This window comes from Equus quagga, chromosome 15 (assembly GCF_021613505.1).
Source record: "Equus quagga isolate Etosha38 chromosome 15, UCLA_HA_Equagga_1.0, whole genome shotgun sequence".
NCBI classification, from domain to species: domain Eukaryota; kingdom Metazoa; phylum Chordata; class Mammalia; order Perissodactyla; family Equidae; genus Equus; species Equus quagga.
In genome coordinates this window covers 36,022,375-36,041,502 of record NC_060281.1, presented here as the reverse complement: position 1 = coordinate 36,041,502, position 19,128 = coordinate 36,022,375, and the positions used below count along the sequence as shown (strand labels likewise).

At 36.7% G+C, this 19,128-nt stretch overlaps 1 protein-coding gene across 1 annotated transcript; it reads left to right on the top strand.

Moving 5' to 3' along the window:
- Positions 1 to 933, top strand: LOC124226933 (olfactory receptor 2J3-like). Its single transcript, XM_046640749.1, has one exon. The coding sequence runs from the start codon at positions 1 to 3 to the stop codon at positions 931 to 933; it is 933 nt and encodes a 310-aa protein (XP_046496705.1).
- Positions 934 to 19,128: the final 18,195 nt, after the last annotated feature.

Sequence of the window (19,128 nt, the reverse complement as noted above, 5' to 3'; positions counted from 1 at the left end):
ATGACAATGGAAAGAATCAATGCAAGTTCTGAAGGCTACTTTATACTATTGGGTTTTTCTAATTGGCCTCGCTTGGAAGTAGCTCTCTTCGTGGTTATCTTGATGTTCTACTTGACGACATTGATAGGTAACCTGTTCATCATTATCTTGTCATACCTGGACTCCCATCTCCACACTCCCATGTACTTCTTCCTCTCAAACCTTTCTTTTCTGGATCTCTGCTACACCACCAGCTCCATCCCTCAGTTGCTGGTCAACCTCTGGGGCCCAGAGAAAACCATCTCTTATGCCGGTTGTATGATTCAACTTTATTTTTCCCTTGCACTGGGAACCACAGAGTGTGTGCTACTTGTAGTGATGTCCTATGACCGTTATGCAGCAGTATGTAGACCTTTGCATTACACAGTCCTCATGCACCCTCGTTTCTGCCATCTGCTGGCTGTGGCGTCTTGGCTAAGTGGGTTTACCACCTCAGCCCTTCATTCCTCCTTTACCTTCTGGGTACCACTCTGTGGACATCACCAAGTGGACCACTTCTTTTGTGAAGTTCCAGCACTACTGCGACTGTCATGTGTTGATACCCATGCTAATGAACTGACTCTCATGGTCATGAGCTCCATTTTTGTTCTTATACCTCTCATCCTCATTCTAAGCTCCTATAGTGCCATTGCCCGGGCTGTGCTGAGGATGCAGGCAACAACTGGACTTCAGAAAGTCTTTGGGACATGTGGAGCCCATCTTACGGTTGTATCCCTCTTTTTCATTCCAGCCATGTACATATATCTCCAGCCACCATCAGGAAATTCTCAAGATCAAGGCAAGTTCATTGCCCTCTTTTATACTGTTGTCACCCCTAGCCTCAATCCTCTAATCTACACCCTTAGAAACAAGGATGTAAGAGGAGCAGTAAAGAGACTGATGGAGTGGGAGTGAGCCCATATACTTGTAACATTAACAACATAATGGAGCATCTCTTCACTAACGGTTCATCCACTCATCCACTCATAAACCACTCTTTCATTTCTCAATCTATGAGCACTTATTAAACATGTTTTCTCACAAGATCACAGAGGTGATCTTGTGAGATGAAGTAAATAAGCCTGCCTAAATACCAATCAATCTCTAACGGAGAAAACAGCCATGTAAAATTAAGTCAAATATCAGCATTAAATTTTTTCAGTGGAACAAATCTAATTTAAGAAAAGCATCCTTTTCTTAATTGAAAATAAGGCATGGAATGTTGTAAATATTGATAAAGAGCAGATATGATTCCTCTGGAACGATATACATGATTTTATAAAGCCTAAAATATGTATTTTAATTTCTTGAATTTTTAAAAATTAAGTAATGATCTTTTTTTCCCTTACTCCTCATGGGAAAGATTCACCCTGAGCTAACATTTGTTGCCAATCTTCCTCTCTTTTTTTTTCCCCTCTTCAAAGCTCTAGTATGTAGTTGTATATTCTAATTGTAAGTCCTTCTATTTCTCCTATGTGATCTGCCACCACAGCAAGGCTAGTGACAGATGAATGGCATGATTCTGTGCCTGGGAACCAAACCTGGGTTGCAGAAGTGGAGCATGCCAAACTTTAACCAATAGACTGTTGGGGTCAGCTCTTAATTACTTGCTTTTAAGGCAGAATTCATCATAAATTTTTTTCTATCTTTGGTTAAGTTAAAGACATAGTGAAATACCTTAAATCTTTTCTCCAACAGTTATTATATTTTGAATAGTAGTTAACATTGAGAAAAATTTGTCCTTATATCCTTTAATGTTCCATTATCAATAATAAGAAAATGTTTTATGAATCACAGCAAGAAAGGCTCTGAAGTAATGCAGCAGAAGTCAGAATCTTATATTTCTCTGTTTTTCAAGGCAGTGAGAAGTGTATAGGAAGTGGAAATGACTTGTGAACTGTGACATAGAGCTTGCAAAGTAATGAACATTATAGGCTAGGTGTAGTTAAGTAAAGTAAGTGCTTGAAACACCTGCATCACCTAAGGAGCAGTAAAGAATATCTGAGGCAGACGGAGTACTGGGCTTTGAAAATGACTTGATAAATCCAATGTGCCTTTGAAAGAATTCTGTGAAAATATATATGGAAAATTTTGTGACAAAAGCTGTAAGAAAATGTTAGGTTTTTTTCTTTTTCCTTTTCTTTTTTTGAGGAAGATTAGCTCTGAGCCAACATCTGCCACCAATCTTCCTCTTTTTGCTGAGGAAGACTGACCCTGAGCTAACATCTGTGCCCATCTTTCTCCACTTTATATGTGGCATACCCACCACAGCATGGCTTGACAAGTGGTGCATAGGTCCACACCCGGGATACTAACTGGCGAACCCCAGGCTGCTGAAACAGAACACGTGAACTCAACTGCTGCACCACTGAACCAGCCTCAGTTTATTTTCTTTTTTAAGCTTGCTTTAATTTGAGTACTTGAGGTTAGTAATGACATTAAAGTCAACATATATGTTTTCCAAATCAAGAAATATATTTTTAATAAAAGTAACAGTTTTGTTACCTATATTATTGCCAACATCTCCATATGAAATAAGTCTACTATGTCTATAACACTTTCAACTGGTAGCTATATTCAGCTAGAATAGAATAATGGTTAAAGGAATTTCTTTAGTAAAATATAAAATAAAATCTTGGCAATGCTTCACTTTTGTATGGTAACCAAAATGTCAGTTGTAGTTTATGAGGCCTTTAAAGTTTAGATATGATTGCTTCAAACCCTATTATCTAAATTGTTAAAATGAAAAACACATCCCTATACTTCCTCTCGATTTCTCGTGTGGCTTGTAATTACATTGATTCTACTGATCTTGACTTCTCCTTTGTGTGTCTCTGATTCCTCCTTTATCTGCAACTAAGCATAAACAACACTATGGAGTGTATTCATTTGCCCTTAATCTACTGTCCAAGAAACGAAGAAGCAAGAATCACGTATATAAAGAAATTTTAGTAAATAATTGGGACCACGTGTAGTGAACTGTAGCAAAGCAAGAAACCTTATAAAAACTTAAAATACACAGCTTAGTTCTTTGAATCACCTTGAATTATGGAAATCTTATCTTTTTAGGAGACCTTACGTGATATCCTAGTTTCTCACTATTTAACTTAAAAAAATAATTTCCCATTCTCTTTTCTTCTTGCAAAAGATATAAATATCCTTTTATATGTGTAGACTGTTTTTTTGGAATGCTATAATTCTAGCATGTATGGTGTTAATTCCTAGCCACATTAGCATGATATTCTATATGATTTATAATCTAAAGCAAAGATCAGTTACCAAAAATTATTCCAACGATTAACACAGATATTATTGTTTTTATCATTTTGTACTTTTTTTTTCTGAGGAAGATTTGCCTTGAGCTGACATCTGTGCCTGTCTTCCTCCATTTTGTATGTGGGTCACTGCAGCTGCATGGCCACTGAGGAGTGGTGTAGGTCTACTCCCAGGAACCAAACCTGGGCTGCTGAAGCAGAGTACACTGAACTTAATCACTAAGGCATGGGGCCAGCCCCTATACTTTTTCAACAATGCATAAACCTTATGCAATTTTATCATAGGCAGGATAAGAGGTATAATTTTTTCTCACTTTCTAAATGAGGAAACTACAGTGAAGAAGATTTGTGTCCTGTCTAAGCTTAAACAACTTGCAAGGAGTGACATCAGCATCATGGCAGAGTGAGTTACACCCTTTGTATCTCTCCTCTAAGTTACAACCAGTAGGACATCCTTGGACCAGCAAAGGATCCTCTGCATAGCACAACAGAATGCCTGAGAGATTCATACATCTATACTTGTGAATGTGGGTGGACTGGACTTTGTGGAGAAGGTGGAACGAGGTGAGAAGTGGCAACAGCTCCAAATACCAGAAGTTCCAGGAACTGTGACTTCATCTGCAATCAGAGGATCCAAAAATGGTGATATCTTCCATGAACAGAAGCCCCAGGAACCAAGGCAGCCTGTGCTCCTGGAAGCTAGAGGAACCACTGCAGCACATGTGACCCAGCTGCCTCTTGTTCCCCTGGTGGCAGTACCTCCACCTTGGCCCTCCCAGCAGTGGGGGCTTCAGTCAAGATGTTGATACCCCCAGCAGCAGCAGCAGTGCCTGTTACCTGAGGTTCCAAATAAACTAAAAGAAGAAAGCTGGAAAAGTGAAAAATATGTGGAGATTAAACTGCATACTACTGAACAACTATTGTATCAATGAATAAATCAAAGGAGAAATAGAAAACATACAAATGAAAATGCAAACACCATATACCAGAACCTATGGGATACAGCAAAAGCAGTAGTAAGAGTGAAATATATAGTAATATAGGCTGAACTGAAGGAAAAAAGTCTCAAATATGAAACCTAACACTACACTTAAAAGAACTAGAAAAAGAAGAGCAAACAAACTCAAAGTTAGTAGAAGGAAGAAAACATTTAAAAAATGTGGTAGAAAAAAATGAAACAGAGACTAAAAAAACAGTAGAAAAGGCCAATGAAACTAAGAGCCAGTTCCTTGTATTGATAAAAACAATTGGAAAGCCCTTAGCTAGACTCATTAAAAAAAGAGAGAAGGCTCCAATAAATAAAATCAGAAATGAAAGAGGATAAATTACAATGAACACCACAGAAATACACAATATTATAATATAATATTATGAAAAGCTTATATGCCAACAAATTGGACATCCTAGAAGAAATGGACAAATTGTTAGAATCATACAACCTCCCCAAACTGAATCAAGGTGAAATAGAGAATATGAATAGATGAATGACTAGTAAAGAGATTGAAACATCAATCTATAACCACACAAGAACCAAAGTCCAGGACCAGAAGGCTTCTCTGGTGAATTCTACCAAACATTCCTAGAAATTTTAATACCTATCCTTCTCAAACTCTTCCAAAATATTGAACAAGAAGAAGAGCTTCCTAATTCATTTTATAAGGCCAACATTGCTCTGTTACTATACTAAACAAGAACAGCAGAAAAAAGGAAAATTACAGGCCAGTAATGCTGATAAACATATATGTAAATTTCCTCAACAAAATGTTAAGAAATTGGATATGGTAATACATCAAAAAGATCATATACCCAAACTAAAAAGCTTCTGCACAGCAAAGGAAACCATCCACAAAACAAAAAGACAACCTAACAATTGGGAGAAGATATTTGCAAACCACATGTCAGATAAGGGGTTAATATCCAAAATATACAAAGAACTCATACAGCTCAACAACAAAAAAACCAACAATCCAATTAGAAAATGGGCAAAAGATCTGAAGAGAGATTTCTCCAAAGAAGATATACAGATGGCCAACAGGCATATGAAAAGATGCTCAACATCATTGGCTATCAGGGAAATGCAAATCAAAACTACATGAGGTACCACCTCACTCCAGTCAGAATGGCTGTAATTAACAAGACAGGAAACAACAAATGTTGGAGAGGGTGTGGAGAGAAGGGAATCCTTGCTCACTGCTGGTGGCAGTGCAAACTGGTGCAGCCACCATGGAAAGCAGTGTGGAGTATCCTCAGAAAATTAACGATAGATCTACCATATGATCCAGCTATTCCACTGCTGGGTATTTATCCAAAGAACTTGAAAACACAAAGGCATAAAGGTACTTGCACCCCTATGTTCATTGCGGCATTATACACAACAGCCAAGACTTGGAAGCAACCTAGGTGCCCATCAAGGGACGAATGGTTAAAGAAGATGTGGTATTTATACATGATGGACTACTACTCAGCCATAAGAAATGATGAAATCCAGCCATTTGTGACAACAAGGATGGACCTTGAGGGTATTATGCTGAGTGAAATAAGTCAGAGGGAGAAAGTCAAATACCGTATGATCTCATTCATAAGTAGAAGATAAAAACGACCAAAAAAACCCACATAGCATTGGAGATTGGACTGGTGGTTACCATTGGGGAAGGTGGGAGGGGGGAGGGCAAAAGCGGTGATTAGGGTCACATGTGAAGGGATGCACTATAATTAGTGTTTGGGTGGTGAACATGATGTAATGTATACAGAATTTGAAATATGACGTACATCTGAAAAAAAAAAATCATATACCATGATCAAGTGGGATTTATTCCAGGGATACAAGAATTGTTCAACATCCAGAAATCAATCAATGTGCAAAAAATATATTAACAAAATGAAGAATAAAAATCACATGATCATCTCAATAGATTCAGAGAAAGTATTTGACAGGATTCAGCATCCATTTATGATAAAAACTCTGAATAAAATGAATATAGAAGGAAAGTACCTCCATATAATAAAAGCCATATATGACAAAACCACAGCCAACATCATACTCAATGGTGAAAAACTGAAAGCTATCCCTCTAAGAACAGGAAGAAGACAAGCATGCCCAATCTCACCACTCTTATTCAACATAGTATTGGAAGTCTAGCCACAGCAATTAGGCAAGAAAAAGAAATAAGAGGTTAGCAAGTTGGAAATGAAGAAGTAAAACTGTCATTATTTGTGGATGACATGCTTTCTATTTAGAGCCCCTAAAGAGTCAACCAAAAAACTACTAGAAGTAATTAAAAAATACAGTAAGGTTGCAGAGTACAAGTCAATGTACAAAAATAAGTTACTTTTCTATAAACTAACAACAAACTAGAAGAAAGAGGAATCAAGAATACAGTCCCACTTAAAATCAGAACATAAACAATAAAGTATCTCAGAATAATTTTAATAAAGGAGGTGAAATAACCTCTTCCCTGAAAACTATAAAACATTGTTGAAAGAAATTGAAGAAGACACAAAGAAATGGAAAGTTATTCCACAGTCATGGCTTGGAAGAATTAACATAGTTAAATTGTCCGTATTACCAAAAGCACTTGACATATTCAATGTAATATCAGTCAGAATCTCAATTTTTAGTTCCATTTTATAGTTTGAGTTTTCATGGAACTATAGAACAAAGAATCTTAAAGTTTATATGGAAGAACAAAAGACCCCAAATACTTCAAGCAATCCTGAGAAAAAAAGAACATGGATGGAGGTATCACACTCCCTGATTTCAAAATATACTAAAAATATGTAGTATTCAAGACAGCATGGTTCTGGTAGAAAAACAGATGCACAGATCAATGGAACAGAATTGAGTACCCAGAAATGAAACTGCACATTTATGGACAACTAATTTTTGACAGAGGAGCAAAGAACACACAACGGAGAAAGGAATGTTTCTTCCATACATGGTGTTGGGAAAACTAGACAGCCACATGTAAAACAATAAGGGTAGACCACTATCTTTCATCATACACAAACATTACCTCAAAATGGATTGACTTGAATGTAACATGTGAAATCATAAAACTCCTAGAAGAAAACAGAGGCAGTACACTCTTTGAAATCAATCTTAGCAATACCTTTTTGGGTATGTTTCCTCAGGCAAGGGAAATCAAAGAAAAAATAAACAAATGAGACCACATCAAACTAAAAATCTTTTGCATGGCTAGGAAACCATCAACAAAACGAAAAGACAACCTACCAAATAGAGGGAGATATTTGCAAATCATATATCTGATAAAGGGTTAATATCCAAGATATATAAAGAACTCATTGAACTCAAGAACAAAAACCAAACAATCCAATCAAAAAATGGGAGGAGGATCTGAACAGACATTTTTCTAAAGGAGATACACAGATGGCCAATAGGTACATGAAAAGATGTTCAACCTCATCAATTTTTAGGGAAGTTGAAATCAAAACCACAATGAAATATTATCTCATGCCTGTCAGAATGGTTATTATTTAAAAGACAAGAAATACGAAGTGTTGGAGAGGATATGGAGTAAAAGGAACCCCTGTACCCTGCTAGTTGGAATGTAAATTTGCAGTCTCTATGGAAAACAGTCTGGAGATTCCTCAAAAAATTTAACATAGAATTGCCATATGACCCAGCTATTCCACTCTAGATATTTATACAAAGAATGTGAAATCAATAATTCAGAATGATATGCACCCCTATGTTCATTGTAGCATTTTCACAATGGCCAAGCCTTGGAGGTAAACTAACTGCCCATCAACGGATGAATAGATAAAGAATATGTGGTATATATATACAATGCAATACTACTCAGCCATAAAAAAGATAAAATCTTGCCATTTGTGACAACATGGATGAAACTTGAAGATATTATGGTAAGTGAAATGTCAGATAGAGAAAGACAAATACCTTATGATTTCTCTTACGTATGGAAGATAAACAAGTGAATACATAGATACAGAGAACAGACTGGTGGCTACCAGAGGGGAAGGAGGAAGGGGGAGGGTGAAAATGGTAAGTGGGCACATGAATATGGTGACAGATGGCCAACTAGACATTTGGTGGCAAATATGATGCACTATATACAGAAGTTGGAGTATTATGATGTACTGCTGAAATTTATATAGTGTTATAAACCAATTTTACCTCAATATAAAGCAAAAAAGAAAAAGACAAAAGTCCTCCCTAAAACACAACTTGTGTGTGAAAATCAGTGTAATGCCAGTAGGTTTTAGCTGTGCATTCCCTTCTTATGGTCCACAACACAGAGGGTAAGATAGATACTCTGAGAACTTTCCACCAACCCCTAAAGCTTAAACCAAGAATTGGTGAATTGACATTGACAGAGCACATGAATTTGGGCCATAGGCGACTTTACTGGAGAAATAACAATGAAGCCAGCCTTTTCCCAGCTCAGAATTGAGGCAAAATACATTGAAGCAGCAGCTGCTTCTTTACCCCAGTAAATTTCTCCTCATTCAGACAGATGTCTCCCAATCTTTGTCCACTTCATCGTATAACTTAGTCCTGTGCAGCATATTCCCTATACACTTGTTGAATTATCTCCTCCTATTGTGTCTCAGTAGTACAGGATTATGGGCACAAATATGTCATCCAGGTAATTGTAGAAACTAGCTCTGACTTTCAGCCCAGATACACTCCATTCTCTGTTCTTCTATTGGCCTCAGGTTCACATCTATCTCTATTTTACAAATATGGGAGTGGAAGGTACTGGTTATCATATGTTATGGCAATATCAAATACTTCAAACATAACTTTTCAAAATCAAATATACCATATTCCAATTGTAATTCAACAGCAAAATTACAGAAAAGAAATACAGTACACAGACTTACCTTAGACCTTGACCAGATATCACAAATGTTAACATTTTACCATGGACACTTTCCTTCTCTGTCTGTAATAATATAATATTAATATGTATTTTAAATATTTTTCTGAAATATTATATAGTATGATGCACACCTATCCCTAAGTGCTCCTGTGGATATATTCTAAAGAAAAGATCGAATCCAGAATCACAAACTGGATTTAGTTGTTATGTCTCTTAGTCTCCATTAATCTGGAACCATTTCTCCTTCTTTGTCTTTAATGAGCTCAACATTTTTCAAGTACAGGCCATTTATTATGCATAATTATCTTTCAATTTAGGTTTGCCTGGTGTTTATGCTTAATTAGATTATTCACTTTTAAAAGTAATGTCACAGAAGTGATATTGTGTCCTCCTGAGTGCATTTTATTAAAAGATACATAGTATTTATTTATTCCATTACTGGTGATATAAACTTTGAACACTTGGTTAACATGGTGTCTGCCAGGCTTCTCTACTGGAATATTAATATATTTCCCTTGGTAGTTCATAAGTACTTTGTGGAGAGGATGTTGAAATTAGACATAATTCTGTTTTTCACTAACTTTCATCCACTAGTTTTATTTAGTTATATTTTTCCCCAGCTTTATTGAAATATTATTGATATGTAACATACATAAGTTTAAGGTGTACAATTCAGTCACATCTTCAGGCCCCACTTCTAATTATAATTCTCTTGCTATTTCCACCAAACCTGCAGTTGATTCCTCCACTGAAGTCCTGAACCCCTCAAGGTTATCCATGAAGACTGGAATCAACTTTTTCCAAACTCCTTTACTCCATTAACATGTTGATCTTTTGACTTCTTCCCATGAATCATAAATATTCTTAATGGTATCTAAAAAGGTGAATCCCTTACAGAAGGTTTTCAATTTATTTTGCCCAGATCCATCAGAGGAGTCACTATGTATGGCAGCTATAGCCTTATGAAATATATTTCTTAAATAATAAGACTTGAAAGTTGAAATTACGCCTTGATCCGTGGGCTGCAGAATGAATGCTGTTTTCAGGCATGAAAACAATATTAATCTCATGTACATCTCCATCAGAGCTCTTGGGTAACCATACGCATTGTCAATGAGCAGTAAGATTTTGAATGGAATCTTTTTTTCTGAGCAGTAGGTCTCAAGAGTGGGCTTAAAATATTCAGTAAACCATGTTATAAACAGACGTGCTGTCCTCCAGGCTTTGTTGTTCTATTTCTAGAGCACTGGCAGAGTTGATTTAACATAATTCTTAAGGGCCTTAGGGTTTTTGGAATGGTAAATGAGCATTGGTTTTAACTTGAAGTCACCAGCTGCATCAGCCCCTAGCAAGAGAGGCAGCCTGTCCTTTGAAGCTTTGAAGCCAGGCCTTGACTTCTCTCTAGCTATGAATGTTCTAGATGACATCTTCTTCCAATAGAAGGCTGTTTCATTTACATTAAAAATCTGTTCTTTAGTGTAGCCACCTTCATTAATTATGCTAGTTGGGTCTTCTGGATAACTTGATGCAGCTTCTTCAGCACTTTCTGCTTCACCTTGCAATTTGATATTATGGAGATGGCTTCTTTTCTTTTCTTTTTTTGTGAGGAAGATTGGCCCTGAGCTAACATTTTTGCCAATCTTCCTCTATTTTATGTGGGATGCTGGCACGGTGTGGCTTGACAAGTGATGCTAAGTCTGTGCCTGGGATTTGAAGTCATGAACCACAGGCCTCCAAATCAGAGAGTGAACTTAGCCACTACACCACTGGGCCAGTCCTGGCTTATTTTCTTAAACCTCACAAACCAACCTCCACTAGCTTCAAACTTCTCCTCTGCAGATGTCTCACCTCTCTCAGCCTTCACAGAATTGAAGAGAGTTAGGGTCTTGCTCTGGATTAGACTCTGGTTTAAGGATATGGTGTGGGTGTTTTGATCTTCTATGCAGACTGCTAAGACTTTCTGTATATCAGCAATGAGGCTATTTTGCTTTCTTATCACTTGTGTGTTCACTGGAGTGGCACTGTTAATTTCCTTCAAGAACTTTTTCTTTGCATTCACAACTTCATTGGTTCTTTGGCACCAGAGGCCTAGCTTTCAACTTATCTTTGCTTTTTACATGCCTTCCTCACCAAGCCTAATCATTTTTAAATTTTGATTTAAAGTGAGAGACGTGTGACTCTTCCTTTCACTTAAACACTTAGAGGCTGTTGTAGGTTATTAATTAGCCTAATTTCAATATTGTTGTGTCTCAGGGAATGGGGAGTCCCAAGGGGAGTGAGAGAGATAGGGGAATGGCTGGGTAGTGTAGTAGTCATAACATACACAACATTTATTAATTTAGTTTTCCATCTTATATGGGTATAGTTTGTGGCTCCCCAAAACAATTACAATAGTAACATTAAAGATTGCTGATCACAGATCACTATACCAAATAAGATAATAATGAAAAAGTTTGAAATATTGTGAGAATTACTGAAATTTGACACAGAGACACAAAGAGAGCTAGTGCTGCTGGAAAAATGGTGCCAAGACAATTGATCTATGCAGAGTTGCCAAAAACCTTCAATTTGTAACAAGCTGAATATCTACAAAGCACTGTAAAGTGAAGTGCAATAAAACAAGTTATGCTTGTGCATTTTTTAGTTGGTTTAGTAGTTGAATAATGCCTCTTCCTTCTCTTCTCTCAAGATTTCCACATCCTAACCTCTGGATTCTGTGCTTATATGTGGTCTTGCATAGCATAAGAACTGTTATAGATGTAAATAAATTAAGGATATTGGGTTGGGGAGGTTAACCTGAATTATCCAAATGGAAGAGACTATCTTTTCTCCATTGTATGTTCTTGGCACCTTTGTTGAAGACTAGCTGTTGGTAGATGTGTGGTTTTATTTCTGGGCTTTCAGTTCTGTTCCACTGATCTGTGTGCCTGTTTTTGTACCAGTACCATGTTGTTTTGATCACTATGACTTTGCAGTAAATTTTGAAGTCAAGGATTGTGATAGCTTCAGCTTTGTTCTTTTTTCTCAGGATTGCCTTAGCAATTTGGGATCTTTGTTTGCCCCATACGAATTTTAGCATTCTTTGCTCTATTTCCATGAAGAATGTCATTGGGATTCTGATTGGGATTGCATTAAATCTGTAGATTGCTTTTGGTAGTGTGGACATTTTAACTATGTTTATTCTTCCAATCCATGAGCAAGGAATCTCTTTCCATCTCTTTATGTCATTATAAATTTCTCTCAGTAATATCTTATAGTTTTCATTGTATAAGTCCTTCACTTCCTTGGTTAAATTTATTCCCAGGTACTTTATTCTTTTGTTGCAATTGCAAATTGAACTGTATTTTTGAGTTCTCTTTCTGTAAGTTCGTTATTGGAGTAGAGAAAGGCAACTGATTTTTGTTAGTTGATTCTGTACCCTACAACTTTACTGTAGTTGTTAATTATTTCTAGTAGATTCCCGATGGATTTTTTTGGGTTTTCTACATATGAGATCATGTCATCTGCAAACAGAGAAAAGTTTCACTTCTTCACTCCCTATTTGGATTCCTTTTATTCCTTTCTCTTGCCTAATGGCTCTGGCCAAAACCTCTAGTACTATGATGAATTAGAGTGGTGATAGAGGGCATCCTTGTTTTGTTCCTGTTCTCAGGGGGATGGTGCTCAGTTTTTGCCCATTAAGTATGATGTTCGCCGTGGGTTTGTCATATATGGCCTTTGTTATGTTGAGGTAATTTCCTTCTATTTCCATTCTCTTAAGAGTTTTTATCATAAGTGGCTGTTGGACCTTGTCAAATGATTTCTCTGCATCTATTGAGATGATCATGTGGTTTTTATTCCTCAATTTGTTGATGTGATGTATCATGTTGATTGATTTATGGATGTTGAACCATCACTGTGTCCCTGGTATGAAGCCAACTTGATCATGATGTATGATCCTTTTGATGTATTGCTGAATTCGGGTTGCCAAAATTTTGTTGAGGATTTTTGCATCTATGTTCATCAGTGATATCGGCCTGTAGTTCTCCTTGTTTGTGCTGTCCTTGTCAGGCTTTGGTATCAGAGTGATGTTGGCCTCATAGAATGTGTTAGAAAGTGTTCCATCTTCCCTAATTTTTTGGAATAGGCTGAGAATGATAGGTATTATGTCCTTTCTAAAAGTTTGGCAAAATTCCCCAGGAAAGTCATCTGGTCCTGGGGTTTTATTCTTTGGGATGCTTTTGATTGTTGTTTCAATCTCTTTCCTTGTGATTGGTCTATTCAGATTGTCTGTTTCTTCTTGACTCAGCTTTGTGAGGTTGTAAGAGTCTAAGAATTTATCCATTTCCTCTAGGTTATGCATTTCATTGGCATATAGTTTTTCATAGTATTCTCTTATAATCCATTGTATTTCTGTGGAGTCTGTTGTTACTTCTCCTCTTTAATTTCTGATTTTGTTTATCTGAGCTTTCTCTCTTTTTTTCTTTGTACGTCTGGCTAGGGGTTTGTAAATTTTATTTATCTTCTCAAAGAACCAGCTCTTTGTTTCATTGCTCCTTTCTATTGCCTCTTTTGTTTCAATAGCATTTATTTCTGCTGCAGTTTTTATTATTTCTCTCCTTCGGCTGACTTTGGGCTTGGTTTGTTCTTCTTTTTCTAACTCAGTTAGGTGTAATTTGAAATTGCTTATTTGAGATTTTTCTTGTTTGTTAAGGGTGTACCTGTATTGCAATGAATTTCCCTCTTAATACAGCTTTTGTTGCATCCCATGTAAGTTGGTATGGTATGTTATCATTTTCATTTGTCTCCAGATATGTTTTGATTTCTCTTTTAATTTCTTCAATGATCCATTGCTTGCTCAATAGCATATTGTTTAGTCTCCACATCTTTGTCCCTTTCTCAGCTTTTTTCTTGTAATTAACTTCTAGCTTTACAGCATTATGATCAGAAAAGATGCTTGTTATTATTTCGATTTTTTAAATTTATAGAGGCTTGCCTTGTTTCCCAGCATGTGGTCTATCCATGAGAATGTTCTGTGCGCACTTGAGAAGGATGCGTATTCTGCTGTTTTTGTATGGAGTGTTCTATATATGTCTATCAAGTCCAACAAGCTTAGCTTTTCATTTAATTCCACTGTTTCCTTGTTGCTTTTCTGTCTGGATGATCTATGCATTGATGTGAATGGAGTGTTGAGGTTCCCTACTATTACTGTGTTATTATTAATATCTTCTTTTAGGTTTGTTAACAGTTTCTTTATGAACTTTGGTGCTCCTGTGTTGGGTGCATAGGTATTTATAAGTGTTATTTCTTCTTGATGGAGTGTCCCTTTGATCCTTATATACTGCCCCTCTTTGGCTCTCTTTACCTGCCATATCTTGAAGTCTACTTTGTCTGATATAAGTATTGTGACACTTTCTTTCTTTTGTTTGCCATTAGTTTGGAGTATCATCTTCCACCCCTTCATTCTGAGCCTGTGGTTGTCATTGGAGCTGAGGTGTGTTTCCTGGAGGCAGCAACTTGTTGAATCTTGTTCTTTGAGCCATCTCACCACTCTGTGTCTTTTTATTGGAGAATTCAATCCTTTTACATTTAGAGTGATTATTGATGTATGATGGCCTAATGCTGTCAGTATATCACTCATTTTCAGGTTTGCCTTTGTTTCTCGTCCTGTGTGTTTTGGTCTACCCATTGAATTATGTAGTTTTTTATGATGTGTTTCTTTGTTTTATCCTTATTTGTTTTTTGTGTCTTTGTTCTGCTTTTTAGTTTAGTGGTACCCTGAAGTTTATATTCAGAATTCCATGTATAAGATAGTCCATTTTCTGATGGCCTCTTATTTCTTTAGTCTAAACCAATTCAGTCCCTTTCCTCCTCCCCTCCTAAGTTGTTTTTCTCAAATCTTATTCCAACTTGTGTTGTGAGTTTGTGGTTAAAGTGACAAGATTGTCTTTGTTTTTGGTGTTTCCCTTCCCTTTAGCCTAATGCTATAGTTGAATATTTGCTATCCTATTCTGATTCTGTCTATTTATCTCCTTACTCTGTGTTTTGTGGCCCCTTTCTCCCTTTTGTTCTTTTTTCAGGTATGAGGACCTTCTTGAGGATTTCTTGTAGTCAGGGTCTCATGGCTACAAAATCCCTTAACTTTTGTTTGTCTGGGAAAGATTTAATTTCTCCCTCATATCTGGAGGATATTTTTGCTGGATAGAGTATTCTTGGCTGAAGATTCTTGTCTTTTAAAGTTTTGAATGTGTCATTCCATTCTCTCCTAGCTTGTAAGGTTTCTGCAGAGAACTCTGCTGAAAGCCTTATAGGGGTTCCTTTGTAGGTTATTTTCTTCTGCCTTGCTACCCTGAGTATTCTTTCTTTGTCATTCATTTTTTTCAGTTTTACTACTGTATACCTTGCAGTAGGTCTTTTTACATTGACAAATCTAGGAGATCTGGAAGTTTTTTTCACACATATTTCCCTCTCTTTCCCTAGATTTTGGAAGTTCTCTGCTATTATTCCTTTGAACACACTTTCTGCTCCATTCTCCTTCTCTTCACCTTTTTGAATACCTATAATTCTTATGTTGCATTTCCTCATAGGGTCAGTTATTTCTCAGAGACTTTCTTCACTTCTTTTTAGTCTTAGTTCTCTCTTCTCCTCCGTCTGGAGCATTTCAACATGTCTATCTTCGTTTACGCTAATGATGTCCACTCGAGTATTCAAGGAATCCGTAGTTTGTTTTCTCTCTTCCATTGTGTCTTTCATCTCTAATATTTCTGATTGATTCTCCTTTATAGTTTCAATCTCTTTTGTGAAGTAGCTCCTGAACTCGTTGAACTGTTTCTCTACATTCTCTTTTACCTCGTTGAGTTTTTTGATCATAGCTATTTTGAATTCATTGTCATTTAGCTTACATATTTCTTGTCCTCAGGACTGAGTTCCTGGTTCTTGTCATTTCTCTCTGGTCTGGAGATTTGATGTAGTGTCTGATGTTGGAATGTCGGTTCTTTCTCATTCTGATGTTGTTCAGTTGCAGTTACAGCCTATTGCCACTGGGTGGGGGTCGAGAGCCACGTATTCTGAGCCCTCCACCTTCAGCAGAGATGGCATAGAGCAGGTCTGGGGAGGGATGCTTTCTCCTGCATGCAGTCCGGAGTTTCTCAATCAGCTCTCCCTATCTGGTCTCCTGGGGCCTTGGCTTGGTAAGGTCACACCCCACAGAAGCTTTAGCTCTGTTAGAGGGCTTCTTTCTAGGCCATAAGGGCCCTAGGGAGTCCTGGGTGATCCCACAGATGCATGACCCCTCCCCCACTACTTCCTTCATGGATCCTCCCATGGCAGTGACGGCAGACTTTAGGGGAGGGAGTGAAGATCTCTCTTACTCTATACCAGCTCCTCTGATGGCAGCTCCAGCCTTTCTGCCCTCTGTCATGTGGCTGCGTGTCTCTCTGAGGCTTTTGTGTTCTTAGGATGTCTTCTGTTGGAATATGGTTGCCCCTTTTTGTTGTATGTTGGAGGGGAAAGAGCCCCATGCAAATTCACTCTGCCATGATCCTGACATCACTCCCTCAACATCATGTTTTGAAGAGACTTCCTTTCTCCACTGTATGTTCTTGGCTCATTTGTTGGAAATTAGCTGTTCGTAAATGTGTCGATTTATTTCTCAAGGAGCATGAGACCTTCAGCTTTGCTCTTTTTTCTCAGGATCTCTTTGGCTATTTGAGGTCCTTTGTTGTTCCACGTAAGTTTTAGGATTCTTTGCTCTATTTCTGTGAAAAATATTTTGGGAATTTTGATAGAGATTGTGTTGAATCTGCAGCTTGCTTCAGGTAATATGGATATTTTAACTGTGTTAATTCTTCCAATCCATGAACATGAAATGTATTTCCATTTTACTGTGTCTTCTTTAATTTCTTTGAACAATGTCTTTTAGTTTTCAGTGTGCAGGTCATTCACCTCCTTGGTTAAATTTCTTCCTAGGCTTTTTATTCTTACTGTTGCTCTTCTAAATGGATTACATTCTTGATTTCTCTTTCTGTATTTTTTTCTTAATGTATAGAAACCCAAATGACTTTTTATGTTGATTTTGTACCTTGCAACTCTACTCTATTCATTTATTACCTCTAATAATTTTTTGTTAGGTTTTTTAAGGTTTTCTCTATATAAAATCAAGTCATTGGCAAATTGTGACAAATACCTTTATTTCTTTTTCTTACCTAATTGCTCTCACTAGGACTTCCAATACACTGTTGAGTAAGAGTGGTGAGAGTGATCATCCTTGTGTTGTTCCTGCTCTTAGAGCGATAGCTTCCAGACTTTTACCATTGAGTATAATGTTACATAATAACTATGTACTAATGAAGATTTTAATGTGCGTAGATGAGCAGTCAAGATTAATTCTTAATAGCCTCATTAATATGACTTTTCAAATGTACCCTTTCTCCTAAGACTCACTTAGTAAGCTCAGTTAGATTCAGTCATTAGTTTGTACTATTTCTTTCAAGATAGTTTCTGATGGAATGTAGAGAAAGATGCCTAGATGACTTCCTGCACTTAAGAAATAGCAATCTGAGATAATGAATCCCCTGAGAGTAGAAGGATCTCAGCTCTCAATGGTGTGGTTAACTATTCTATTTGCTCAATAGAAAAATACTGGGATAATAACAAGAAATTTCAGAAGCAAATTTTAAAGTAGTTTTCCTGACAAAGCATTTCAACACTCTTCCCTCCACTGCTCATTTGGCTCCTTACTCCTCCTCATTATCCCAATAGAGAGAACACATATACATAAAGAACCTTACATCTGAGACTTATAGGTGATTTTCATAAGTACTGTTATTTCACTGGAGAACTCTCCTGGGGGAAGATAATTACAAACTCTGAGAGCTAGAAGTATGGGCAGAAACTACTGTTCTCCAACCTTCAACTTCCCAGTATTGATTCTTAAAATATTTATCATATAATATACTAATATATTGTATGCTTAAACCTTTTAACCTATAATATCATAAAATCATGTAAAGTTATTGGATTTCTTTAATGTCTCCAAAGAAAGAAATATTATAAAACTTTTAAAAATCATGCTTTTAGTCCTCTTTTGTAAAACCATTTTATTTTGTCTGTTTTCAGTTGAAGTCCCTTTCTTCTTGTAGATAATTAACAAAACATTTATTTACATGTTTCTTGGAATTTGACTCATTTTTTAGAGAACTTTTAAATTTCTGTTCCATAAGCTACTTTTCTTGATATTAATTTCCTTGATAAAATCAACACCTCCTATTCAGTCCTCTAGACTTAAAGCATCACCATTAACTGTGGCTTGTCTCTTTCCCAAAGGAACCACATCCAGTAAACTTCCAAGTCAACCTCTTTCATCAATGTTTCACACTGTTTTCTTCTTCTGTGTTTGATTTCTCCTATCCTAGTGAAGAACCTCATTATCTGTTCCATAGGTTGTTGCAGTAATCTTAACTAGTCAAATTTCCAGTGTTTTCTTATTTCAAATCATTTTTCACTTTGCTAAATGTAGTCTTATTAAATGGAGAGTTCTTGCATAAGACTTAAAGTCCTGTAACATTTCTTCATCCATAGAAATACACAATCTTTAATATTATCCTTGCTTCGGGTCTCTGGGTCTTGTTCAATATATATCTGCCTGTCAATATTACATATATACTGCCCTATGAAATTTTCAGCTTGAAAGACGTTGAATTACTCATCATTTTGATGGATAATCTTAAATGTCCATCATTTTTGCAAAGGCTTTGCTATAGGGTGGAAAAAAACATGGATTTTTGGTAATTGAAAGGCTTTCAAATTCCAGTTATGAAATAAACTACTGGCACTCAAGAATTAATGTGTGTGAGTTCAATTGTCCATTAACTGTGGAAAGTATCTGCCTTGCAGGGTTACTGAAGATTAAATACGAAGGGTCTAGTGAATACACATTCACAAACTGATAGCAGCTTTTCAATATTTGTGAGTTCTCCTTCTTAAACATCTCC